Source organism: Callithrix jacchus, chromosome 12 (genome assembly GCF_049354715.1).
Source record: "Callithrix jacchus isolate 240 chromosome 12, calJac240_pri, whole genome shotgun sequence".
NCBI classification, from domain to species: Eukaryota; Metazoa; Chordata; class Mammalia; order Primates; family Cebidae; genus Callithrix; species Callithrix jacchus.
Window position 1 is genome coordinate 118,050,052 of NC_133513.1, and position 23,639 is coordinate 118,073,690.

The window sequence follows — 23,639 nt, forward strand, 5'->3', positions numbered from 1 at the left end:
GCCTGTCCCTTCACTCAGACACCACAGGGGACCCAAATAGTTAAAACACACAGAAGAGTCCCCGGGGCTGCTCTTTTTGAACTTGTGTCCGGAAAGCGCTTTGAGCGTCTCACCTGGAAGACTCAGACCCTGGCTGGAAGGGCTAGGAGGACAGCTCCCAGGACGGCCTTGAGTACTTACCCATAATTCCACAAGAGAAAAGTGTAGGTCCTTGACTCATCTTCTTTGGCGTGTGCTGAAAACAACCAGAAAAGCTATTCACTCTTCAAGTCATAGGAAGCAAGTTTGCACTGACTCTGTACTGATCCCTTCTACAGTCACAATAAAAGGGTGACCGTCCTTTGCCAATGTCAGATCGGGGAAAGGAGGAAAAGGTATTCAAAGATAAAACATCTGCACAGAATTAGGCCCACACTTTTTTGTCCCAAGTCTCCAGTGAGTTAAGGAGTCCACTGAGTTAATGGGCTTTGAAAACACAGAAAGCCCCAGGACCTCTGATTTTCCTACACGAGTGAGGCGGAGGCGGCCCAGGGACAGGGTAGATTGGTAAACAGTGGAACAAGCTTCCCTGAGCTGAGCTGAGAAGAGACCAAAAGAGGAGGGGACCTCCCTGGGGACATGAAGAACCTCAAGTAGGGAGCAGAGGGCCCCAGGTCCCACTCCGAGACCCCTCCCTTCCACATTCAGGGACAGCAGCTCTCCCGCTCTGGTGAGAGGCACGGGGAGAGCTCGGGAGGCCTCTGCTCTGCAGGCTGTTTTGTGGCTACATCAAGGCCCCCTGAGGCATTTTCTCTGAACTGAAACAGAAACTCAAGGGTTATATTTGGTCTCCACATAGCAGCTCTGGCTTTTGAACTCCTCGGCACTATAGTTCCACAATGGTTTCCCTTTCCACTGTCAACACCCTAGGTCTTCCCTGATGCCCCACGCTACCCTCAATTGAAAGCTATGGCCATTGGGCAGAAAACAGGCCAATGAGGCCTAGAAGAACCCCAAATCCATGGCTACACAGTAAGCTGGGTGTGGAATATTCTGGGGGTTTCTCATGCTAGGTGACACCCAGGTCAAGAGGCTTGCTCTGTCCTCTCATGAGCCGGAGCCCCAGGAAGCAGCTCAGTCTCAAGGGCTCCAAGGCTCCCTCACTCACTCACCCACTCTCTCAGTGGGCACAGGCTGGTGATTCTCTCTGTGCGAGCTGTGCTGGGGGCTGATCGTGCAATGGTGAAAGGAGCTCTCAGCCCTAGAGAAATCAGCCTGTCACAGAGGCTCTAACTTCTGAAAGGAACCCCCAACACTCCCCATCAAAATGACATGAACAGACAGGGTTTCAGGTCCTGGCTCATAAAGGTCTGGCAGGAGGCTAACTAGGAACACCTGGCCCATCCAGTTAAGAGGGTGGCAAGCACCTGGCACCAGCTCCCTCACCCCATCCCCATCTGCCCAATCTGGGGACCTCTGCACTAGGTCAACAGTGTGTTCATCCCACAGGGTTACCAACAGTCCATCGTGCCCAACCCGGGGACACAGAGGTGGAGGAGGGCTCACACTTTATGGAGGATAGTCACAGACAAACCACAGAGACATGGGGGCTGGAGGGGATGTCAAGGGAAGCGTGCTGGGACGTGGGTGGAGGTCGGGGTAGCCTCCTGCAGGGAATGCCTAGACTGGTGCTGAAGGACCGCAGGAGCTTACAGGGCTGAAGGGGAAATGGGGCAGTCTCCACAGGTCACCCTCCTCAATTTAAAATGATCCAAACAATGTCATTAGGCCAGGTCACCCTCCTGGATTCCACAGTGATGGAACCATCCCTCTACTGACACCTGTGGGAATAGCTGGAAAGAATTCAAAATGGCTGCACTGGTTTCCCCCCATCCCCCCACACAATCCCAGCTAAGACCAAACCAAAGTCATCCCATGGACAGTGGGTGACGAGCGCATGACAGCCTGCTGCTGGGGCTGCCTGCACAGTGGAGAGCTCAGCCTGTGGATGCCAGGCAGGCCCCCAACTCTCAGGCTGAGAGGGAAGGCAGGCCGGGGCCTTACTTGCCAAGGGAGGTGGCTCCCAGTACTAAGGGAGCACCTGGGCACAAGGAAAACACCCCCTGGGAAACCCCAGCCCCCAGCCCTGTGCCTGCCAGGTGGGCGAAGCCAACCCAGGCTGGGAGCCCACAGAGGCCACACCAGGATGGGGACTGGGGAGAACAGAAGAGAGCAGGAACACTGGAGCACCCTGTGCACTTCACTGGCATGCATGGAGGAGGGCTGGGGGTTTTCCACACCGAAGCAGGAAGCCACAGAGTGAGCCGCCCCCAGACTGGCCAGCAGAACAGTGCTTGCTGGCCGCCTCTCACCAAGCCGGCTTGTTCTCGATCAAAGGGGATCTCAGGGCCCTCCTGACCCAGGCCCTCACAAGAAACATTGCCAGAGATGCTGGGGTCTGTCTGCCTGCCGGGGCAACACTGGCCCAGCACACAGAGCACCCTAGGCACTCGCTAATACTCGACTTGCTCATTCTTTCATTCAATAAGGACTTGTCGGTATCTGCTGCAGGTCCCCAGAGTGGCCTGCCATTTCCAACCTGGGAAACACACTCCTCACCACCCCACCACTGGCCCTGATCCCAGCGCTGCCAGCCCCAATAACACCCCTCCTAACTGCTCTTACAGCCTGTGCCCTGGGCCCCAATTCCCCACCCTCCACCCAGAGCCATCTTCTAAAAGCAGAGATCAGACCACGTCATTCTGTTCCACCAACTTCCCACTGCAAACAGAATCAAATCCAGCTGCTACCTCTCCTCCACAGCATACATGGCCCTGTATGAGCCAACCGGAGTGCCCCCAACCTTGCTCTGGCCCTCCCCGCCGCATTCACTCCACCCAGTGGGGCCAGGCCAGTCAGTGCCATCTCAGGGGCTTTGTGCTGGGATTGTCACGCAGCAGGCTCTGCACTGTTCCTGTCCCGCGGCCTCCTCAGTGGCCTTCCTGGACCATCCTGGCTAAAGTGGTACCTCCTGCCATATTCCTCTCTCTCCTATCACCTTGATTAATGAACATGATAGGTACTGGAACACCTGTTCCTCTACTGATCCTCTGCTCCATGGGAATGGAAGCTTCTTGAGAAAGCAGGGCTGTCTTGGTTCCAACATCCCAGCAGACAGCAGGTACCACGGCCACAGTCACCTGCCAGCGCCAGCCTCACTCCTGTGGCCACACACCCAGTGGATGGCAGGCAATGGAAATGGATTTTCACTGGGCAGAAGCTACTGCCTCCCAAAATCACTGGCCTCATGTCAAGTCAAATCTCAGTGGGGAAGAGGTGAGAGGCCAGCCTGAGAGTCAGAGCTGCCCACAGGCTGGCCTGGCCTCCGCGTGTGGTCTCCAACACTCTACCTAAGGGTCCCCAGGAGCAATGGTGCACACCTCTCCAACTCGAAGGAATGACATCTCCATGTCCCCATCCCAAGTGAGCCACTGCTTGCTCCTCGCACTCAACAGATGAAGCCACAGCCCAGGAGTGCAGCCCCCTCTTCTGTCAGCAGCACCCCAATTTTGAACTGGGTACCTTCACCCTCACTGGATCATGTCTTAGTGGGACTATCAACTAAGGTGCCTCCACCTCCCCTGGCCCCAGGCTGGGCCCAGAACTCAGGCCTGGCTGACTAGACACTGGCTCCATGGCTGACTCCTGACCACAGGGCTGGGGCTGATTAGCTCAGCAGCGAGGCCCTGAGCTTGCCCGTGAGCACCTGTTCCAAAGTGCTCCCAGCTGCTCCAGCCCTGCCCTTTCTGAGGCTCAACTTGCCCCCCTCCTCTCTAGCCCTGCAAGCTCTCCCTGTGCTCCAGAAAGTTCTCTTTTGGGGTGAGTGAGCTGGGGATGGCCTCTGGAGCTGACAAATGAGGAACCCTGACTGATTTTGTGCTTGACCTCGAGACCAGACCAGGGCCCATATCTTGCTTTCTGAGCCCCATCTGTGAGGCTAAGCCAGTGGTGGCCAGGCCAGAATGTCATGTACCGACAGCTTCCCAGGGCGCCAGGCGCAGCACACCCTGACCAGTGGCAGGTCTCCCTGGTCCAACTCCACAGGGGCAAAGCAGCAGAGTTCCCGCCTGGCTCTGGGTTAGCCAGGGCCTTTCTCCCCCGGATACCAGTACAGGCTAACATTCCCACTGGTGTGTGCCGTTCCTACAGCCAGCCTTTCCAGCCCTTTGAACCTCTGGCACCCACGGTGGGAAGAATGAGCAAATCACTGAGTGGAGGCCCACAGGCCCTGAGGGAAACCGGGCCCTCTGAGGTTTCACAAGACACTCAGTGTCTGCACTGGCAAGCACCCGAGACCTAGCTGAGGTCTGCAGTGAAATCAGACCACATGTTCCCCTTTGTGTGTCTCCCACTGTGAAGCCTCTGTTCCCAAGCCCACCCTGGGGCAGGGCCTCATCTCTCTGAGACTCCTCAGATCGTGAGAAGGTTTTTGGAATTAGATCCTCGTAGGAAAGGCAAAAGCTGGAAATCAAATGGAGGCTTCAGGGCCATCTGTCTGACTAAAGAAAGCAGCCCTGGCTTAAATAAAGACACAATTAAGGCTCCAAATGAGGAACTGGCCCTGCAGAAAACGCCAGGCCCAACCACGGTTCTTCATAACCTTCCTCTGCACGTTATCGACTAACGCAATCAAGGGCCTTTTCCGTCTCCTGACATGGCATCACAGGGGCCACGGCGTGACAGGGGGAGGCTCGCACTCGTGCCCTGCAGGGGAACGAACAGGACACCCACGCTTCCGAAATGGAACCCCACAACACTGTGGCAGCTGAAAGCAAAAAGGAGATCCAGGCCTGAGACTAGAAAGAGAAGCTGAGCAGGGAACAGCGCCTTCAGGCGAAGGCTCTCAAAATGCTGATGGAGATCCAGTGGCCCTGCCTCCCGGGACTCCGGGGTTAGCCAAAGCATGGGCAGGCCCCTTGGTGTCCCTGCCTGCCCAGAGTGAAGGGTATCAGGCTGCCCGGGACCCTGAGCTCTAACCTCAGGCCAGCCTTGGGCCTGCCAGGGATCGTGGCTGGGACTGTTGAGCCCAAAGTGCCAACTGAGCATGGCCCAAAGTATGAAGAACCCCAGTGCCCAGGCAACTGGTGCAAGCCCCGACATGGCCAGTAACTCCTCAGATGAGGAAAGTCATTCAAGCCCTGGCACCCTCATCTGACAACTGCAGAAGGAAGTGCTTTTCTGTCTACTAGATCAGCCCCTCCAAAAGACTCGTGTTGATTGTTACGGGGAAAGTCAGGCCTCCGGGAGCTGCACACTGCCCTCTGCCCAGGGGCAGCCAGCCCTCAGCTCCCTTCGGTCTTCAGCCTTGAGGGAGGATGGGCGACTGGCTGCAGAGAGAACGGGCCTGGCCAAGGGAGGTGGTCACTCTGGAAACAAGAGAACAGGCCCTTGGCCCGAGCGGGGGCGTGCGGGAAGGAGCTGAGGGAGTACAGTGCTCCAAGGTCAAACATCTGGGCTGCCTTCCAGGAAGCAGCTCATGTTAGAACACTGGAAGGAAGGGCCCACTCGGCAGAGGACAGCACCGGGCAGAGTAGGGAAAGGGGAACCGGCCCGGCCATGGCTGTCGGCAGTGCAAGCAAGGCCAGGGCCACAGGCACAGCCTGAGCCTCAGGGCCTTCTCTCCCTGGGCGGGTGGGCCCTGTGCTGGGAAAGGCAAAATACTGAGCACTGGACCTTTTTCCCCTTTTTTCCTACACCTTTCTTTGAGGAAGAGACAGCTGTGTCACCAGCATTTAGTTTTAAAAGGGGAACCAGAGGACCATGGTATGAACCCCTAGGAAGGCAGGGAGGGAGACTGAGTCCCTGCACCCCTCAACTGGCCTCAGAGTTGGCCACGAGCTCCTCCCCCAGTGACACATGACACCCAGGGTTGCAAGGCCCCTGTGACTTTCTGCCTCTGTGACTGAGGCCTGACTCTGGCGACCCAGGGTGAGCTGCGCCTCTGGGGCCTGCTCCCATAATTCCGATGTGGCCTGTGCTGACCAGTCCTGGCCTCCCCCACGGTCATGTTTTCTTTCTAAATCTTAAACCTTCAACTGTTATCTACTTAGTCTGATTAGAAAACAAAGACAAATTATTTTCCATCGTTCCTCTTGTTATCTTGATGGTATTTACACGGGGATGATGTTACCCGTTTAGGAAGAAAGCAAAACCCCGTCCACTTCCTCTGAACCTGTGCGGGCTGTTCAAAGCAAATGCTAGCATCAGCTGATCTCACATTCTGTCCTGCGGATGTCATCACTAGACTGAGATTATTTTCGGTATTTCTTCGGTTATTTACATAGTGTGCCGCTCCCCAAGGCCTGGAGGGGCTCCAAGGTGATCACAGCCTCTGGAACGGGACCCATGCGAGAAGGTGATGGGGAAGCAGACAGGGCCTGGACTTGAAATCTGTGACCGGGGCAGCCCCTCCCTGGGCTCTTTGAGCCCCAGTTTCCTGTCTGTATAATAGGGTAGAAATGGGGACATCCCTGCCCCTCAGCAGGTGACGTGAGGCTCAAGGACAGGGAGGAGGCACTTGGACCTCTGAAAGTGCCCTCCTGATCATACAGTTTGGACGTATGTCCCCACCAAATCTCATGCGGAAATGTATCCCCAAGTGCTGGAGGCGGGGCCTGGTGGGGTGTTTGGGTCATGGGGGCGGATCCCTTGTGAGTGGCTTGGCGCCCTCCCCATGATAATCAGGGAGTTCTCACTCTTCTAGTTCATGTGAGGGCTGGCAGTTTCACAGGTCTGTCACCTCGTCACTTCCCTCCCTCTCACCTGTGACACACCTATTCTCCCCTTACCTTTTGCCATGACTGGAAGCTTTCTGAGGCCTCACTAGAAACAGATGCAGATGCCATACTTCTTACACAGCCTGCAGAACCATAAGCCAAGTAAACCTCTTTTCTTTATAAATAACCCAGCCTCGGGTATTCCTTATAGCAACACGATATGGACTAATACACTTCCCAGGACCCTGAGTGCAGCCGCACCTGACACCTTCCTGCTGGCCCACGCTGCAGGGCAGGCAGCACGAGCCGGGCTGGGGCAGGCAGCATGAGCCGGGCCGAGCCAGGCGCTGACACTCAGTGTCTTCTGAGTGCATCAGCAAAGTGAGCAGCAAGAAGGCCCCTCTTCAACAGGGCTGCTCCCCACAATGGACCTCTCATCTGGAGCCAAGGGGAGAGAAGAGGAGGAGGAGGACCACAGATGGGCCCGAAGTACCACACACTGGGTGGTTCTGGGCCGGACAGGCCAGTAACAAAATGCAGCAGAAAGAAGGCTTTCTGACAAGGCCAGGAAGAGTTCAGGAAGAAGGCACAGACTCTAATCTGGAGGCAGCAAGAGACAACGTGGTGGAATCCCTTCCAGCAAAGCCGCCTGCTGTCCCCTGACCACTGTCCTTTTCTGAGAAGATGAGTTTTCCTGCCCTGGCTAGGGCTGGGAGACCGTGCTCCTCCGGGCAGGGCTCAGGCCACATCTCTTAGAAGAGCACCTCAGCTAACCTTGGGCCCACGTGTCCTGGAAGCAGCTCTGAAGCCAACACCAGGCAGACCCACCCTGAGAAGGGATCAAGCAGAGGCGGCCAGGGCGGCCAACAGCACAGCTGGACCCGGGCAGGGCTCCACCCTCGGGACCCCCAGTGGCTCCTCAGCCTTGAGGTCACCTCTTTTTGGTTAGAGCTATTCTAGTCACACCCACTCAGTCGTGAACATGAGCAGCAGCCAGAAAGAGAGTAAGACAAAGGAGAAAGAGAAGCACCTGCCACACGCTGGGCCCTGTGCATTCCGCCACAAGCAAGAGAGACACCGCTGCCTTCACACAGCTCCCCTGCTGGACTCTGGAACAGGGCCCATGCGAGGTGCTGGGGAAGCAGACAGGGCCTAGACTTGACATCTGTGACCAGGGCAGCCCCTCCCTGGGCTCTTTGAGCCCCAGTTTCCTGTCTGTTAATAGGGTAGAAGTGGGGACACCCCCATTTCTTGATCATTGTCAAGATCCACAGGGGCATGTTTAAAAGTGCTAAGTGCCTAAGAGGGAAAAAGACAGGAAAAGGGGCAAGTGTGGTGGGGATAAGGGTAGGCGCTGGCGGTGGGACTGACCTGCAGGTGGAGAGGTCAAAGAAGGAGGGAGGGAGGGAGGGAGGGAGGGAGGGAGGGAGTCCTACTGTGGGGAGAGTGCTCCAGGCCAAGGAAAAAGTACAAAGGGCTGAGGCAGGCTCACACTTGGCATGTTGGAACAGGGAGGCCAGGGGGGACTGAGCAGAGTGAGGAGGCAGAGTGCCAGGGATGGGGTCAGAGCAGTCAGGGGGACAAGAATACATGGGGCCACATACATCCTAGTAAGGGCTGGGTGTCTGCTGAGCACACGGGGCAAGGCCAGTGGAAGGTTCTCCAGAGGAGGACAGCTCTGACTGCGACCCTCTCTGGCTACTGGGTAGAGAACAGGTTAGAAAGAGCCAGAGGCAGGGGGCCAGTTACAAGAATCCAGGTGGGAAAACAGCAGGCGGAACCAGGGTGGTGGCAGTGGGGCTGGTGAGAAGTAACCTCATTCCACGGTAAATATGAACCAGAAAGGCAGGGGTGGTGGCAGAAGCACTGAATGGTCACAGCAGCTCTACTCCTGGCTGCCATCCAGCAAACACACCTCAGCTGCCTGCTGTCTGCCCTGCCCTGGCAGTGCTGGGGAACAAAAAGGAGCAAAGCTGGGTCCTCATCCTTGCAGCTGGGGGTGACACCCCGTAGAGACCTCACAGGCTGAGGCCCACGAGCAGAGTGGCACCAGTGCCACGCCTGGTAAGGGCTGGAGAGACCTGACTGAGGGAGGGCCACTGAGACTGGCGTCCAGATCCCAGGCAGCCAGCAGAGGCCTGAAAGCAGGCCCAGGAAGTGGGGCTGGAGGGAGGGGGAGGCGGAGCTGGTGAAGCAGTTACTGCCAGCTCCAGGTTGCAGCTGCCCCGTTTGTAAAATGAGGCTGGGCCCAACAGTGTCTAAGCCACTTCTCACCCTTCAAGGCCAAATCAAGTATCCCTGCTCTGCAAGGCTTTCCCTGGAGTGTTACAGCCAGGCGGGCCCTGCTGCTCTACACGCCCTGGGCTGCCCATGGCCTCAGCCGGAGTTCTTATTCCTGGGATCCTCAAGTGTCACTGTATTTACAGCTCTCCAGACACCCTCCTTCTAGACCCGGAGCTTCTCAGGGGTGAGGAAGGCAGGGCCTGGCTCCGCCTCAGCCTGTTCCCCGAGCTCCTCCAGCCTAGTGCCCAGCACACGGAAGGCACTCTGTGAGGCCTGTGGAAAGAACACAGATCTTGGTGGCTTTCCCATGCTCCTGCCACAGCCAGAGACCTAGGTCTGTCTGCTCCAGGCCTGGTTTCATTGGCATGAGACAGGGGAAGGGGGCCCACCAACGAGGCTTAGCGTGGGTCCTCATGAGGACCTGTGAAGGGTGCCAGGAGGGGTCCTGGGCAAGGTGACCCTGGCAGTTGGCCCCTTCCTGACCACAGAAGCTGCAGAGAGTTCCAAAGACTGGCCCATCTGTAAAACTCACCCACGAGACCGCTTATGACTGAGTGTGACTTCTCACCCCCTCCGTGCCCACCCACATCTGAGGAACCGGGCTTGGAAGGACAGGTCTGCTGACAGGGTTCAGCTGTTGGAGGTGGTTTTGCTCACAGTCTAAGACAGCAGAGTTATCTCCCTCTCTGCCCTAGTCCACCATAAAGTCAGGTGGTCCAGGCTGAACCATCTTTGGCAGAGGGTGGCTGCTGCCACAGCCCACACAGCCTTTCCCCATCTCCTCCCGCCCTCAATGTTCCCAGGCAGCAGCTCTTGGGCAGCACCACCCAAGAGCTTATCTGGGCCCCCATTCAGGGAACCACCCCCCTCTGGAAACCACCTCCCATTAAGGGGTGGAGACAGAAGGAATGCCAGTCCTGGCTGGCAGGCTGCAGAACCACGCTTGCTGTTATTTACCAGCGGATGGCCTCCCCTCCTCAGATCTCAGCTGAGCTCCTTCCTTCCAGCGAGTTCTCAGTCAAGGTCTGCTCCTGTGCCCTGTGGCCCCAGCCCAGGACGCCTCACAGAGCTTTGCTCTTGGGGGCTCTGGACAGGGTTTGCTAAACCTGGGTGCTCAGTCCACAGCCCTATCTGTACATCAGGCCTCAAAAATGGTCACGGAAAGCAGGTCCTCACCAGTTCAGGGCTGAAGGTCCCGCGTGTGATGGAGTCCACTCTCCGGGTGCTGAGGCTTTCACTTAGGATCATCACCATGATAAGGACCTCAGGTGCTGGGCTCCATCCCAGGGTGGGCGTGAGCCATCTTCACTTGGGCAGACTTGGGGTGCATACCTTCTGAATTGATGTCAGCAGAAACGGCTTCCCATTGGCCACATCCCCTTGGGGTGGGACCTTCTGGGAAATGGCCAAGTGTGGTCAACTCCCTGGAAAGGCAAAAGAAAAGCAAAAAGATTCAGTACTAAGGAAGACCGGGGCCCTGAGAGTCAACCCTCCCACGGTTCTGGAAACCCCATAGAACGGGAACCACCTCTCTGCTAAAGAAGATGCACTCTGGGAGAGTCACTAAGGCCCAGAGTTACCTTTTCAGAGCCCCTGCACCCCTGCCATGCCAGCCTCAGGCTGCCTCATTTGTAAAATGGCCCAATGGGCAGAACAACAGATCGGGAGCCAGAGACATGATACCTTGAAGATCTATCTCGGGGTCTGGGTGGCTAACAATCTCCTGTCCCTGCAGTGTACTCAAGTCATGTGACATCCTAGCACTGAGCTGGCTTGCCAGGCAGCTTCAGCACACACCAGGAGGCGCTAAAGCAGGCCAAGGGTCGGAATACGCCTCATCCCCACATCCAACGCCAAAGAGGTCGGCCCTCAGGCAGCCAACTGGTAGCAGGGGACTGGCAGTCAGCATGCTGGCTCCCTTCACTATCTAGTTATGAACAGAAGCTACCGGAATAATCAGGAGGGTCCATTTAAAAAGGCATACATTTGGCTGGGCATGGTGGCTCATGTCTGTAATCCCAGCACTTTGGGAGGCCGAGGCAGGTGTATCACCAGAGGTCAGGAGTTCAAGACCAGCCTGGTCAACATGGTAAAACCCTGTCTCCACTAAAAATACAAAAAAATTAGCTGGCGTGGTGGTGTGTGCCTGCAATCGCAGCTACTCGGGAGGCTGAGGCAGGAGAATCGCTTGAACCCAGGAGGCAGAGGTTGCAGTGAGCCAAGATTGCACCCCTGCACTCCAGCTTGGACAACAAGATTGAAACTCCAGGTCCCCCCCACCCCCAAAAAAGGCATACATTTCTTGTCCTTGGAGGGGCCACATTTCAACAGCAACATCTTTGCAACACAGGGGCCTTCAGAGCCTTGTTGTCTTCCCCAGAATGAACTTAAACTAAGTAAGCTTCCAGCAGTGATAGGACCCACTCGGCATCGCCATTCTGCCCAGGCCATCCACTTCCCGCTCCGATAATCTACCATCATTTCCCAGCAAGCAAATGAAGAAAGAGCACACAGCCTTTGGTTCGGGTTTGAAAAATCCCTCCTTACACACTCATGTCTCTGATTCCATTTCCCCATGAGGCTAAACCTTCAAAGAAGTCGCACAGATACAAGGAATCTGAAGATCACCATCGGAAGTAAGAAATGATGATGATAGGAGTTAATAGAAAAGAGCTCCGAATCTGTATCAGAAACTAACCGTTCCGCACAGGAAAATGTTTTAGAATCTGCTGCTGTGTAAAAATTAATTGCGCCCTGGTATTTACTTGCTGTCCAGATTGTAAATCATATTTTCCTGTTTACTTCGATTAGACTTTACAGTGGGTGTTATTGAAATTGCTCAGTTACAGGCCAGCTGGCAAGCACAGGAAAATTACCTTCTACTGTTCTTCGAAAACAAGGTTCATCCAAAGTGCAAAAGCAGGGAAGGGCACCCAGGGGAGTCTGAGGATTCCCAGGTCGCACTGAGAGACCTGATGCACAGGCTCAATACCACATTGACCCAGGAGTGATATGCTCTCACCAAGTGTGATCTGCTCGGGGAAAGAATCTCAGACTACTCCTCCAAGTTCTGGCCAGGCAGCTGAGCCAGAAACGCCTGTCAGCACCCACTGCAGGCTTAGCTCAGGAGCAGGCCAGAGAGGTGGTCCTGCACTCGCCTTTCAAAGGGGTCTTTTGTGCCTCCTCGGTGGTGGAGACCTAATGGCGGCCATCCTCTCTCTGCATATGAGCCCCAATTCAGTTCTAGGGCAGCCAGTCATTGGCACAAGGCCTGGGAGGTGAGCTGCTAGTTCCCTCCTCCCCCATTTCCATCCTCTCTAGGAAGCCAGGTGGGCTCAGTAGCTATAGGCTCAGGTCCTGAGTCAAGCACAACTGGGTTGGAATCCCAGCTCCTGAAATATACAGCTTGAGAGGCCTTTGCCAAGTTACTCTCTGATCCTGTTTCCCTCTCTGTAAAACAGGGAAAATGGTGCCTGCCTCACCAGGTTATGGCATCTGATGAAAACAGCGCCCAAGTCCTCTGCTCAGTGCCTCGCTCATCTGGGCAAGTGCTCAATCAACAGCAGCTATTGCTAGCAGTTTCATGGGTGAGGCTGGGAGTCCAGATCCTCTTCCCCGCCACAGACGTCCAAGCAGCCATCCTCTCAAATGTGTTTAAAGGGAAACAAGCTAAAAATGCCATCGACAAGGGCCTGGCTATTTGATGGTCCATCCCTCTGAGGAAGAAGAGGCCAGTAAGAATGAAACTGTGGAAATCTATTGCCATGGGAACACATCAGCCCATCCAGACACAGCTCCGTATGAAGCAGGAAGCCAGATGGAGGCAAAGATGGGGCGTCCCAGCTCTCTCCAGCTCCATCCCCAGCAGAGTCCAGACAAGGAGTCAGGGCTCAGAGAGGCGGCAGAAGCAACAGAAGCACCTGGGCAACTGGGTGGCCAGCATACATGGCAGGCACGGAAAGCAGAAGGCAGGTGTGGCACAATGCCTGCCCTGGGGGTCTCAGAGAGTACAGTGACCCAGGCACCACATTCCAGAGGCCGGCAAAAGGGGATATGACATTGGACGTGGGTCTTAAAGACTCTTTCCCACAGGGGGCCAAAGACACACAGCACCGTAAGAGCCCAAGAATGGGGACAACCTAGATGCCTACAAACTGGGAAAATGGTTAAATAAACGATGGTGTTGTTATGTAAGGAAATACCATGTGGCCTTCAAAACTATTTTAATGAGGCAGTTCATACTTCAGATATAAAACAATTACCAAGAAATGCCATAATGTGACAAAGGCACGAAGAGTGAGTCCACCAGCCTGAGTGACAGAGCGAGTCTCCACCTCAAAAAAGAAAAAAGAGGGAATCTGGCATGGTCCCACATGGCAGGTGCCTTGAGAAGGGCACGACGGTTCCAGAGAGGAACTGCATCTGGCCGCCTGTGTGGTTTGAATATTCCAGCCCACACTGGCCCATGGTACTTTTAGTTCTTAAAAACAGGCAAGATTTCATCAGGAAGGGCAGGGCACCCAGGCAGAGGGAAGGGTGTAAGCAAGGCGTGGCCGCCAGCCCAGACTCGGAGTATGGGAATGGTGAACATGCTGGTGGCTGGCACACAGGGCACACAGAGGGCACTGCAGCAGGATGGGAGCCAGGGACAGACTCAAACCAGACCCAGGGCTCTGAATGCCACACTCAAAGGAGACGTTATCATGCAGCTGTGGGGGCTCCCAAAGGAGGTTGGAAGCTGGAGGTGGCTGCTTTGATCTGTTGGGAAAGCTGTTTTTTCTGAACCCTTTGCAACACCTACCACAATCCCTCGCACACCCTAACAGCTCAATACACATCTCTGGAATCAAGCTAAATTACAGCGACATCTGAAATGATCTGGGCACATTCTCAGAATTTGTGAGGCGAATCCAGACCAACACAGCCCAGCACGCTCTGGAATTTCCTGGGATTCCTATGATCTGTGGCCCCGGCCTAGCCAATTTCACTGGGGAATGCCAGGACCAGGCCAGAGACTTACAGCCCAGTCTGCAAACAGGGCCAGGGTCTCTTCGAAGAGAAGCCAGGGTGGGGGGAGGGTGCTATGGCCATGTAAAAGATAATAAGTAGGTGATCCCACAGGGGGCAAAGCCCTCCCAGAGGTCACCTCTGGGGCACAGACCCTGCTGTGGTCTAGTGGGTTTTCTCTTAACCTATATGAAGAAAAACTTCTATCTATTGGGCACCTACTATGTACCAGGCACTTTACACACATTAGCCACAAGCCAGGTTCAATTAGCCCCATTTTATAGCCATATATGGCAATTCACCCAGTCCAGGTTCAAAGCTGGGATCTGAACCCCGGTGGGCCAGCACCTAGGTCTGCACTGCCCACCAGTGCCTCGCCTCTCCATCCCCCCAAAAAACCCTTCAAATGCCCATTCAAACAACTATCAGCAACAGTTCTTAGCATTTATTCCAGAGAGATTAAGATTTACATTCACACAAAACTCACACACAAATGTTCGTAACAGCTCTTTATTCATCATAGCCAAAACAAGGAAATACTCCAGAGGCCCTTCACTGGGTGAATCATTAAACAAGAGTGGCAGGGACAGCCGCACTGTGGAATACTACCTGCCAATGAAAAGGGACCAACCAGACACCCGCGGCAACATGGATGAGCTCCAGAGACTCGGGCAGGGTGAAAGAGCCAGTCCCCAAAGGCTTGCTATTCTAGGAGTCCATTTATGTCCCTTTCTTCAAATGACAAAACTACCGAATGAGTGAAGAGATGAATGGTTGTCAGGGGTTGAGGGGTCGTGGGAGCAGGAGGGAAGAGGACGTGGCTATGAAAAGGCAGCAGGAGGGATCCCTGGAGATGGAGATGTTCTGTGTCTCCTCTGTATCTGTGACAATTTTCTGCTTGTGACACTGCATTAGACTGGCAGGATGTTACCATTAGGGGGCAGTGAGTAGGGGCTATGCAAGATTTCTCTGTATTATTTCCTGTAACTGCATGAGTATAAAATGATCTCAACATAAAAAATGTAAATAAACCCCAATCTATGCATTTATCAAAATTCACAGAACTAAACACCAAAAGACTTGATTATGCTATATAAAAAATGTTAAAACTTCTTGTAAAGCCCACTGATTACACCAGGAAGACCATGTGCAAGGGGAGGTGGGGGGAGTGTGTGTGTGCTGTGGCATTTGGCAGCCCTGGTCTTCGCTTTCAAATCACTTGGCTTTAGTTTCCTCATCTTTAAAATGGGGGTGAGGCTGGTCACAGTGGCTCACACCAGTAATCCCAGCACTTGAGAAGCTGAGGCAAGAGGACTGCTTGAGGCCAGGGGTTCAAGACCAGCCTAGGTAACACGCAGCAAGACCCCCGTCTCTACAAAAAGTAAAAACTAAAATAACTAGCCAGGCATGGGAGTGTACGCCTGTAGTCCCAGCTACCTGGAAGTCTGAGGTAAGATTGCTTGAGCCCCCAAGTTTGAGGTTACAAATGAGCTGTGATCATGCTACTGTACTCCAGCCTGGGTGACAGAGGGAGGCCTAATTATTTCAAAAGAAATAATTAGGCTGGGCTTGGTGGCTCTTGCCTGTAATCCCAGCACTTTGGGAGACTGAGGTGAGTGGATCACCTGAAGTCAGGAGTTAAAGACCGGCCTGGGCAACATGGTGAAACCACTTCTCTACTAAAAATACAAAAATCAGCTGGGCGTGGTGGTGCATGCCTGTAATCCCAGCTACTCAGGAGGCTGAGGCAGGAGAAACAGTTGAAATTGGGAAGCAGAGACTGCAGTGAGCCAAGACTGCACCACCGTACACCAGCCGGGGCAACAGAGAGATACGCTGTCTCAAAAAATCATCATAATCATTAATTAATTAAATAAACACAATGGGGATAATACCTTTGCCCTCGGGCTGCTGATCTAAATACGAAAATGCATATGAAAGAGCTTAGCACAGAGAAGGCCAGGCATTGGTGTCCTTCCCCTTTGCACAAGTAGCCAGCGGGTGGGCCCTTCTCATCGGCCTCACACCTCTGCAGCGGCTTTCCTTGCCCTGTATTTAGTCTCATACTGTCACATCCCAGTCCTCAAGTTCACCTCCTGCCTCTCTCCCGTGACTCTCCGGGAAGTGCTCATGAGAGCAGGCCTCCAGCCTGCCTCCACTGGGGCTACCCAGTATCTGCCAAAGGAGCACTGGGTGAGGGTCTCCCCTTGGCTGGCACCCCAACCTGATCATGGGGACACAGTGCTCTGGCTGAACCAACCCCAGGAGCCTCTACTCAGTGACTCATCTTCACCAGGATTTCTACTGAAAAGAGCAAAGGCAAAGTCAGACTTTCCACTGATCCGTGAGCCTGCTTCCCTGACTACCTTTATGCTCCCTGGGTGTGGACACGGTGGCAGAGGGCCCCTGCCCACCTCCCAAGTCCTCACCCCAAAAGTGCATCTGCCTAAGAACAGCCTCGAACTCGCCAGCATTGTGCCCAAAGCAAGGCCTAAGCATGGGAGGGCACGCACAGGCCCAGAGTCAATCTCCACCCCCACAAGTCCCACACAGCCACACTTCCAGCCACAGCCCTCCACCCTCACCTCCATTCCCATCTCCCTGGGCGTCAACCACAGGCTAGGTTCTTCTCAGCTGATCCTCTCACATTCCTATGAATAGGCATTACTGTTGGTAGTATGCATATTTTCCAGATGGGAAGATTGAGGCTCCAAGAAATCAAGTAATTTGTCTAACATCCTGCAGCTAGCAGGGGCAAGGCCAGGATTCAAGTCCAGGCCTTCCTCCCCAGGCTGCTCTATCTCTGACACCACAGAAATGGGGGGACAGCTTTGCCCTCACGCAACTCCTTGCTAACACAACCTTTCCTTGCTTTTGTTCTACAATCTTCAATGTGTCTTCGTTTGTTTGCAGCCCTTGGACACAGCTGGATGATATCACCGTGGCCTGGGACTCTCAGCTTCCATCAAGTGGGAGCCCCACCTGCCTCATCCACTTCAAAAGAGGATTGCATGCTAATGAATTAATACATAAGAGAAAGTGCTGCAAACTCTACAATCCTATAGAAATCTTAAGAAGATTAGAGGAGTTTACCAAATGCTCTGTAATGCATTTCGAAGGGCTATCCCTTAAAAGAAACTGACCATACTGGACATCATCAAGACAAACTCTTCCTTCTTCCAGCATCTTTATTTAGCCTGTACTTACTACTTGCACAAGTCAGTTTCACAGTTAATTTTACCACCTTAAAAACAGGACTCAGATCAAAACCTAAAGATAAACTTAGCCACAGACAGGGATTTTCCTGATGGCTCGCGGAAGTCACTGCTCTCAGAGCTTCCATTTCCCCCTCCCATTAAGCAAAGGAAATGGGAGGGAAGACAGCAATTCCACAGGTCTTCTGCGAAGGCCGTGTGCACTTTTAAACTTTCATAGCTTCGGTTGTTGGTGTGACAAAAGCAACCTGCAGACAGAATCCAAAGACAAGCGTGTGAACATCTGGAAAGTGTGATGCTTGGTGGGTCACGGTGTCTCCTGACAAATTCTGTGACAACCCAAAAGTGCAAGGAGGGTTCTGGGGGGAGCCGAATGCTACAGTCAAGCTTCATCTCCAAGACAAAGGGATTTAATCTGCTTGGAGACACTTCTGCTTGCTGATTTGATATCGTTAACTAAACCATGTGCATCTAAAGGATAAAAGTTGAAAGCTGCCTAAGAACTTTATCCAGGGCCTTTACCTTCCCAGACTACGCTGATACTGCAAAGAGAGTCTGGCGTTCCAACCAGAGGACAGGGCCCATAAACATGCAGCTTCCATACCACAGGGAGCGTTTCAACAACTCCCACAGCCCGGGTGCCCGTATCTTCAGGTCCCACTGAGAAGCAACTAACAGACAGACCTGCCAGCACTACCTTCCATATACAGAAAAGGAGGGCAAAGAAAACCTCTTTCGTCAATACTTTGCTAGTTCTATTAGCAGAAATAACAGGTGACACAGAGCCTACCTTTTAATGTAGCATGAGGAAAATATTAGCCATAGCAACAGTGTGCTCACTGCATCCTCAGAGTATCCCTATCAGAGACAGCTACTGTTATCCCATTTTACAGAGGGGGAAATTGAGGCCTGGGCCCAAGGTCACCCGGCTGTGAACGAGACACAGACTTGACCCGCATCTACTGAACTCCAAAGTTTTTGTATTAATCCCTGGATCCCTCTATTCCAGGACCTGTAAGTTTCGCTGTAATTTATCCCTTAAGTACTTGATTTGTCAGCGAAATGATCAAATGCCAAAGCGGACACTAATTTTGCAATACACACACTCTCTAATGTGCCCCAGCCAAACATCAACCTTCTGGAACTGATGCGGAAAGATGGCACGAGGGCCCTCTCTCCCCAGGCCCTGTGCCTCCTGCCTCTGCCTCTGTCACAGCCACCCTGCCCTTCTCTCAAAGTTCATTCCTAGGTTGTTTGCAGGGAGCCCTCTCCCTCCCCTCCATGTGTGCAGCCTAGGTGTGGACCTCCCTCAGTCATCCTGTGGCCTCAGCACAGAGCCTGCCCACAGCAGCAGCCTGACTGTTATCTATCTGCTAAGCCAGTATCACAGCAAGAGCACTGAACTTGAGTCCACGCTCAGCCCAGCTCAGTCCCAGAGGAGCTGCAGGGCCCTGGCTGAGCTATGTATCTTTGCTCAGCTTTCTGCCTTAGTAACATGTAAGAAGTTACCCTTGCTGTGCCCACCTCAGTTATAAGTTAAGGAGGTAATGCCTCATAAGGTGGGGACACTACAAAAATATCCCTAGAAGCACTGAAATCCTTAGGTAGGCACAATTCCTAGCAGAGCATAGGCCCTTATTAAATGCTCATAAATTGGATAAAAATATCTCGCCTTCACAGCTACAGCATTAGCTTCTAGGGGCCAAGAAAATGCTTTTGGGTCCTCCAAGTACCTTGTTCCTGCAAATGGGCTGGTGGGTGTTTCAGGGCGAGTGAGACTGGCTGGCTGCAAGCATGAGGCACCTGCTGTCCTTAGAAAGGGCATCCTCAGCCCTCCCTCACCCCTCTCTCCTCAGGAAGGTACGTCCTTGGAGGTGCTTTCCTCAGTGACTGGGGCTAAAACGTATTCCCCAAACTAGTCCTTCAAGTAATCAAAGGCCGCCAAAGGCCACACTTGGGGAAGGACTGGGAGTCGCAGTACACAGCTTGAAGGAGACCTGACCTACGCCCCTGGCTGAACCAAGTGCCCCAGCCTCCCCTATGCGTCTCCTTAATGGAATGGAAAAAAACAAAACAGTAAAATGAGCTGAACCAAATCGGAACTCTGTTCTCCTGGACTTTTCAGAGACTCTCACAAGGCTGTAGGGATTTTCTGCTTTTTAGAGCAAGTAACATTTCACGAGGAGGAGGAGGAGGAATGACATTCTTCAGGGACATAAAAGTGCTGAGAGCCAAAGCCAATCTGAGCACGGGAATGAGACAGTCATGTCAGTTCTTGAAACCGAAGCCAAGTGCACGCATGACTTGTCAAGAGTTATCAATGAAAAATAACTGACAGACGAGTTTCCTATCAGCGCTCCTGTAATCCTCACTACCGTTCATGTTATTTAACCCACCCCACGCCAAGAAAGAGCTTGCCATAGACGAGAAGTTGCCTGACACCCTCAAGAGGAAGGAGATAAGGGGCAGGAGGCACAGAGAGAGACTCACAACACCGAGTGGCCACAGGGTAGGGTGCTGCCTTCTTCTCCAAGCCAGGGCAAGGGAAAGAACAGGAAGAGAACCAGAGGACAGTGAGGGGCCGCAGCGGGCCCTAGCGATAACCTACTATCATGTTAAGTCACTCGGCTTAAGATGACCATGACCCGTTCTTCAGTCAGACCTGTTTATAAGTATACTGAATTTACTCAAACCGTGACTAAAAACCAACAGAAGAGGGTTTAAAAACACATTTAAAAACAAAAATGGAAAGGCCCAAACGAAAGGCTATGTGACCTAGGTGGATGAACAGCATTCAGGGGACAGGGCTCTGGGCCCGACAGTGCCACTTACCAGCTCTGCCCCGTTTGCCAAGTTAGTTCCCCTCTTGGAGCCTCAGTTCTCTCAGGTGTCAAAGGGATTCTGGGCCAGAGCAGCTCCGTTTCTGACTAGTGAGACTCTGAGTGCAGTCACATACCAGCTGTGTGGCTTTAGCCAGGTCTTTATGCCTCTCTGGGCCTCAGTTTCCTCACCTGTCATAGGCAAATGGCAACTCTGGAGAGAGCGTGAAAATCACTAGATTTGAAGGTGCTGAATGAACTATGAGAAAGGACAGTCAGCTGGTGAATGCCCGATCTGGAGCACCTCTATGTTGCTCCAGACTGTTGCAGGCCGGCCTCCCCAGTCCCACTCAGACCTGACCTGCAGTTCAAGGTCCCAGGAAACTAAACAGTAGCAAAGGCCAAATCCTTACTTGCTACCATCAAGTGCCCTGGCTGTGACCTTCCACACAGCAGAGTCAGGAGCAGGAGGCCACAGTGACATTCCTGTCATGGGCAGGACAGGGAAGGGGAGGTGGTGCAGCAGCAGCCCCGCTCTGACACATGCATGGGGGTATATGCGTGATTGCATTTTCCGAGCTCAATCCTTCTGTGCACAGGGGCGTCTTGGTGTCTTTCGGTGAAGCTAACAGCAACCTGATTTAGAGGAGTTATTGGAGAGTCAGAAGTTAGCCACTGACCAGTCTTGACATCTTCATCATCTACCTCTGAGAACAAGAATCTCCTTCTCCTTTACAAAATGTTTATGGGCTCTCAGACAGCAATACTCCCCTTCCTGCAGGACAATCCACCCTCAGCCCAGGCTACATGCAAAGCCTTGCTACCAGGGCAGCTCCAGCCACTCAGCAGGCAGGGAGGAGCATTCCTGTTGGCGTTTACAGCTCGCGCCGCACCCCCAGAGCCACCGCACAGAGGGAAGGTATCTCTCAGCAGCTGGGCCTGTGAGGACCGTGATCTCTTTATCTAGGAGGCCTGCAGGCTGGTGGCCCCAACACACTGGTCTAAGACAGTAGCACACTGGGACATGACAGGTGACACAAGACGGTCCCAACATCTCTGTAAGAACTGCTATAGGCACGAGAGCCACCAGGTTGCTCAGCTGCCACCCACTCCAAGGTCACATCCTACCCTCAGTTCACACTTCAGGACTCCCCTCACTTCCTGATCTGACAGAGTCATATCTACCAACCTACAGGGTCTATTGTAGAAATTAATCAGACAGGCTCATCAATCACATGTTAAGCCTTCCGCCTTCTCCCTTCTCCCTCCATATCACACTGCAAGCGCTACCACACATCCGAGAATGCCATCATCTGCCAAAACAAAACTGGAGGGACTCTAAGCTGCCAGGCGGGTCTGTCATACAACAAGAATACCTGAGCTCTGTGGCAACTCTCAGGTCAAATGGCCAAAGCTATCTACCTGGCTCCTACCACAGAGGAGGGCTCTGGAGGGCAGGATACACTCTAGTAAGACTACACCCGCTACCAGCCACAGCACAATGGCGGGGGAGCCACTGCATGTGTAACAGCCATCTTTCTATACACAGATCAAAACAGCACCAGATTCTTGCCTCTTAAGGCAGAGAAAGAGATTCCTGCAAAGAAGGGCTTCACCGCCAGGCACAGTGGTTCACACCTATAATCCCTGCACTTTGTCAGGCTGAGGCAGGTGAATTGCTTGAGCCCAAGAGTTCAAAACCAGCCTGGGCAACATGGAGAGATCCCCAAATCTGTATAAAATTTATAAAATGGCCAGGCATGGTGGCCCACACCTGTGGTCCCAGCTACACAGGAGGCTGAGTTGGGAGGATCACTTGAGCTAGGAAGGTCGAGGCTGCAGGGAGCTATGATAGCACCACTTTGTTACAGGTTATGTAACAGAAGAAGATCCTGCCTCACAAAAAAAAAAAAAAGAAGAAGGGCTTCATGAAGTCCTAATTCAAAGCTAAGTCCAGGCATTTGTCCTTAAAGTACTTAGAACTGACCACAGTTAATCTAAGAAGTTTGGGGGAACAGCTGCTCAATGGGTCTGGAGCGCCTTCTTTATTTTTTGGCATGCCATAGGGGTGGGGAGTAGGAGAAGAAAGGGGCACCTCATTTGCAAGCATTTCCCCCACTTCCTTCTATGCACTCTGGATGTGACAGGCCTCCTGACTTAAAAGACCTGGGTGGGGGAGAGTTAAAGAGGAAATGACACAGCCAACCAGATTCACCCGGCTTCAAACCAAACACCCTGGGATGCCAAGGTGAACTCTGACAGGTTTTTGATTACAGATCTAAGCAAGACTCAAAGGACTTTGGAAGAGTTAACCCAACTTCCCAAAATAAGTAATCATCTTCCTCATCCGAAACGGCCCAGGCTCCAGAAACAAAGATTCATTCAATTGTTTGTCCGCAGCACACCCCAAAGTGCTTGACAGACTGCCAAGTACACCAGCTGCAGCTGTGACTGCCACCGTCCCCCTTGTGGAGCCATCTGAACCAGGCCTGGGTGTACTTCCCTTGCTCTCAGGAAGCTCACTCACTAAGTCAGCTGCAAAACCCTAAAGCCAGGCCTCTGAGCACTTCTCCACGTACCTCCCAAACCAAATGAGGACTGGCCTTCACCTCCCTGCCGTCATCTGGAGGAAGCAGTTTGAAAATGTGCAGGAGAAGGAAGGGTACACATAAAACCACCAACACGGCCAGGCATGGTGGCACTCCAGCCTGGGCCACAAAGGAAGATCCTATCTCAAAACATAGTAATTTTTTAAAAAGTCATAAAACTTAAAAACAAAAAACTGAAGCCATATCAGACTGAATAGCTGGATGGGATCAGACTGGATGAAATTTAACAAGTACTGGTCAGAGGTTGACACTGAAGCACCAAAACCAAGTTTCACGTGTGCTGGATGACTAGTTAACAGCATGCCATGGGCCCTGACAAAAGCCTGTGTGACAGGCAATTGTGTTCATTCATTCAACAAACCATTACCGAGTGATTACTTTGTGAGTGCTGGGATGACAGGGTTGAAGACACGAACATACACAAGCCACAGTCCCCACTCCCACAGAAGTGAAACATGAACTGATGCAAGAGTGAAATAAAAAGTCAATTAAGATGCACTAAAAGGCAGAGCATATTTTAAAAACAAATAGCATGATAAAATAACTGGGCCCTCTAAAGTTCTGAAATCTGGGTCAGGTGCGGTAGCTCACACCGGCAATCCCAGCACTTTGGGAGGCCGAGGTAGGTGGATGCCTTGAGCTCAGGAGTCGGAGACCATGGGAAACACGGCGAAACCCCATCTCTACCAAAAATACAAAAAATTAGCTGGGCACGGTGGTGCATGCCTGTGGCCCAGCTACTCGGGAGGTTGGGGTGGATGGCTCGTTTCAGCCCAAAAGGGGAGGTTGCATTGAGTCCAGTTCATGCTGCTGTACTCCAGCCTGGGTGACAGAGTAAGAACCCATCTCATAAAATGAAGTTCAGAAACATACATCACAACCTTCACAGGGTGGGTGCAGAGTCACCCTGCAGTCCCTCCCTCCCACACGCTCAGGTCCTCTGCCTGGACA

At 53.1% G+C, this 23,639-nt stretch overlaps 2 protein-coding genes across 6 annotated transcripts in view; both read right to left on the reverse strand.

The window, feature by feature from the left end:
• The window catches only part of FAM53B (family with sequence similarity 53 member B), a 118,781-nt gene that overhangs the window by 71,051 nt on the left and 24,091 nt on the right, over positions 1 to 23,639 (reverse strand). For both annotated transcript variants that reach the window (XM_054243436.2, XM_078346721.1), the window contains exons 2-3: positions 10,215 to 10,462; positions 181 to 235 (exon numbers count right to left, since the gene is read on the reverse strand). In XM_054243436.2, coding sequence (XP_054099411.1) covers positions 181 to 235; positions 10,215 to 10,292 — 133 coding nt within the window. In that variant the 5' untranslated portion in view covers positions 10,293 to 10,462. The remainder of the gene's footprint in view (positions 1 to 180; positions 236 to 10,214; positions 10,463 to 23,639) is intronic.
• Positions 10,326 to 23,639, reverse strand: part of EEF1AKMT2 (EEF1A lysine methyltransferase 2) — a 75,743-nt gene continuing 62,429 nt past the window's right edge. For 2 of the 4 annotated variants that reach the window (XR_013525174.1, XM_054243444.2), the window contains exon 7: positions 17,216 to 17,508. The gene's annotated coding sequence lies outside the window, so the exon portion shown is untranslated. Of the gene's footprint in view, positions 10,463 to 17,215; positions 17,509 to 23,639 lie in introns of those variants that run through there. The other 2 variants (XR_008475725.2, XM_054243443.2) reach the window with 2 other exon arrangements.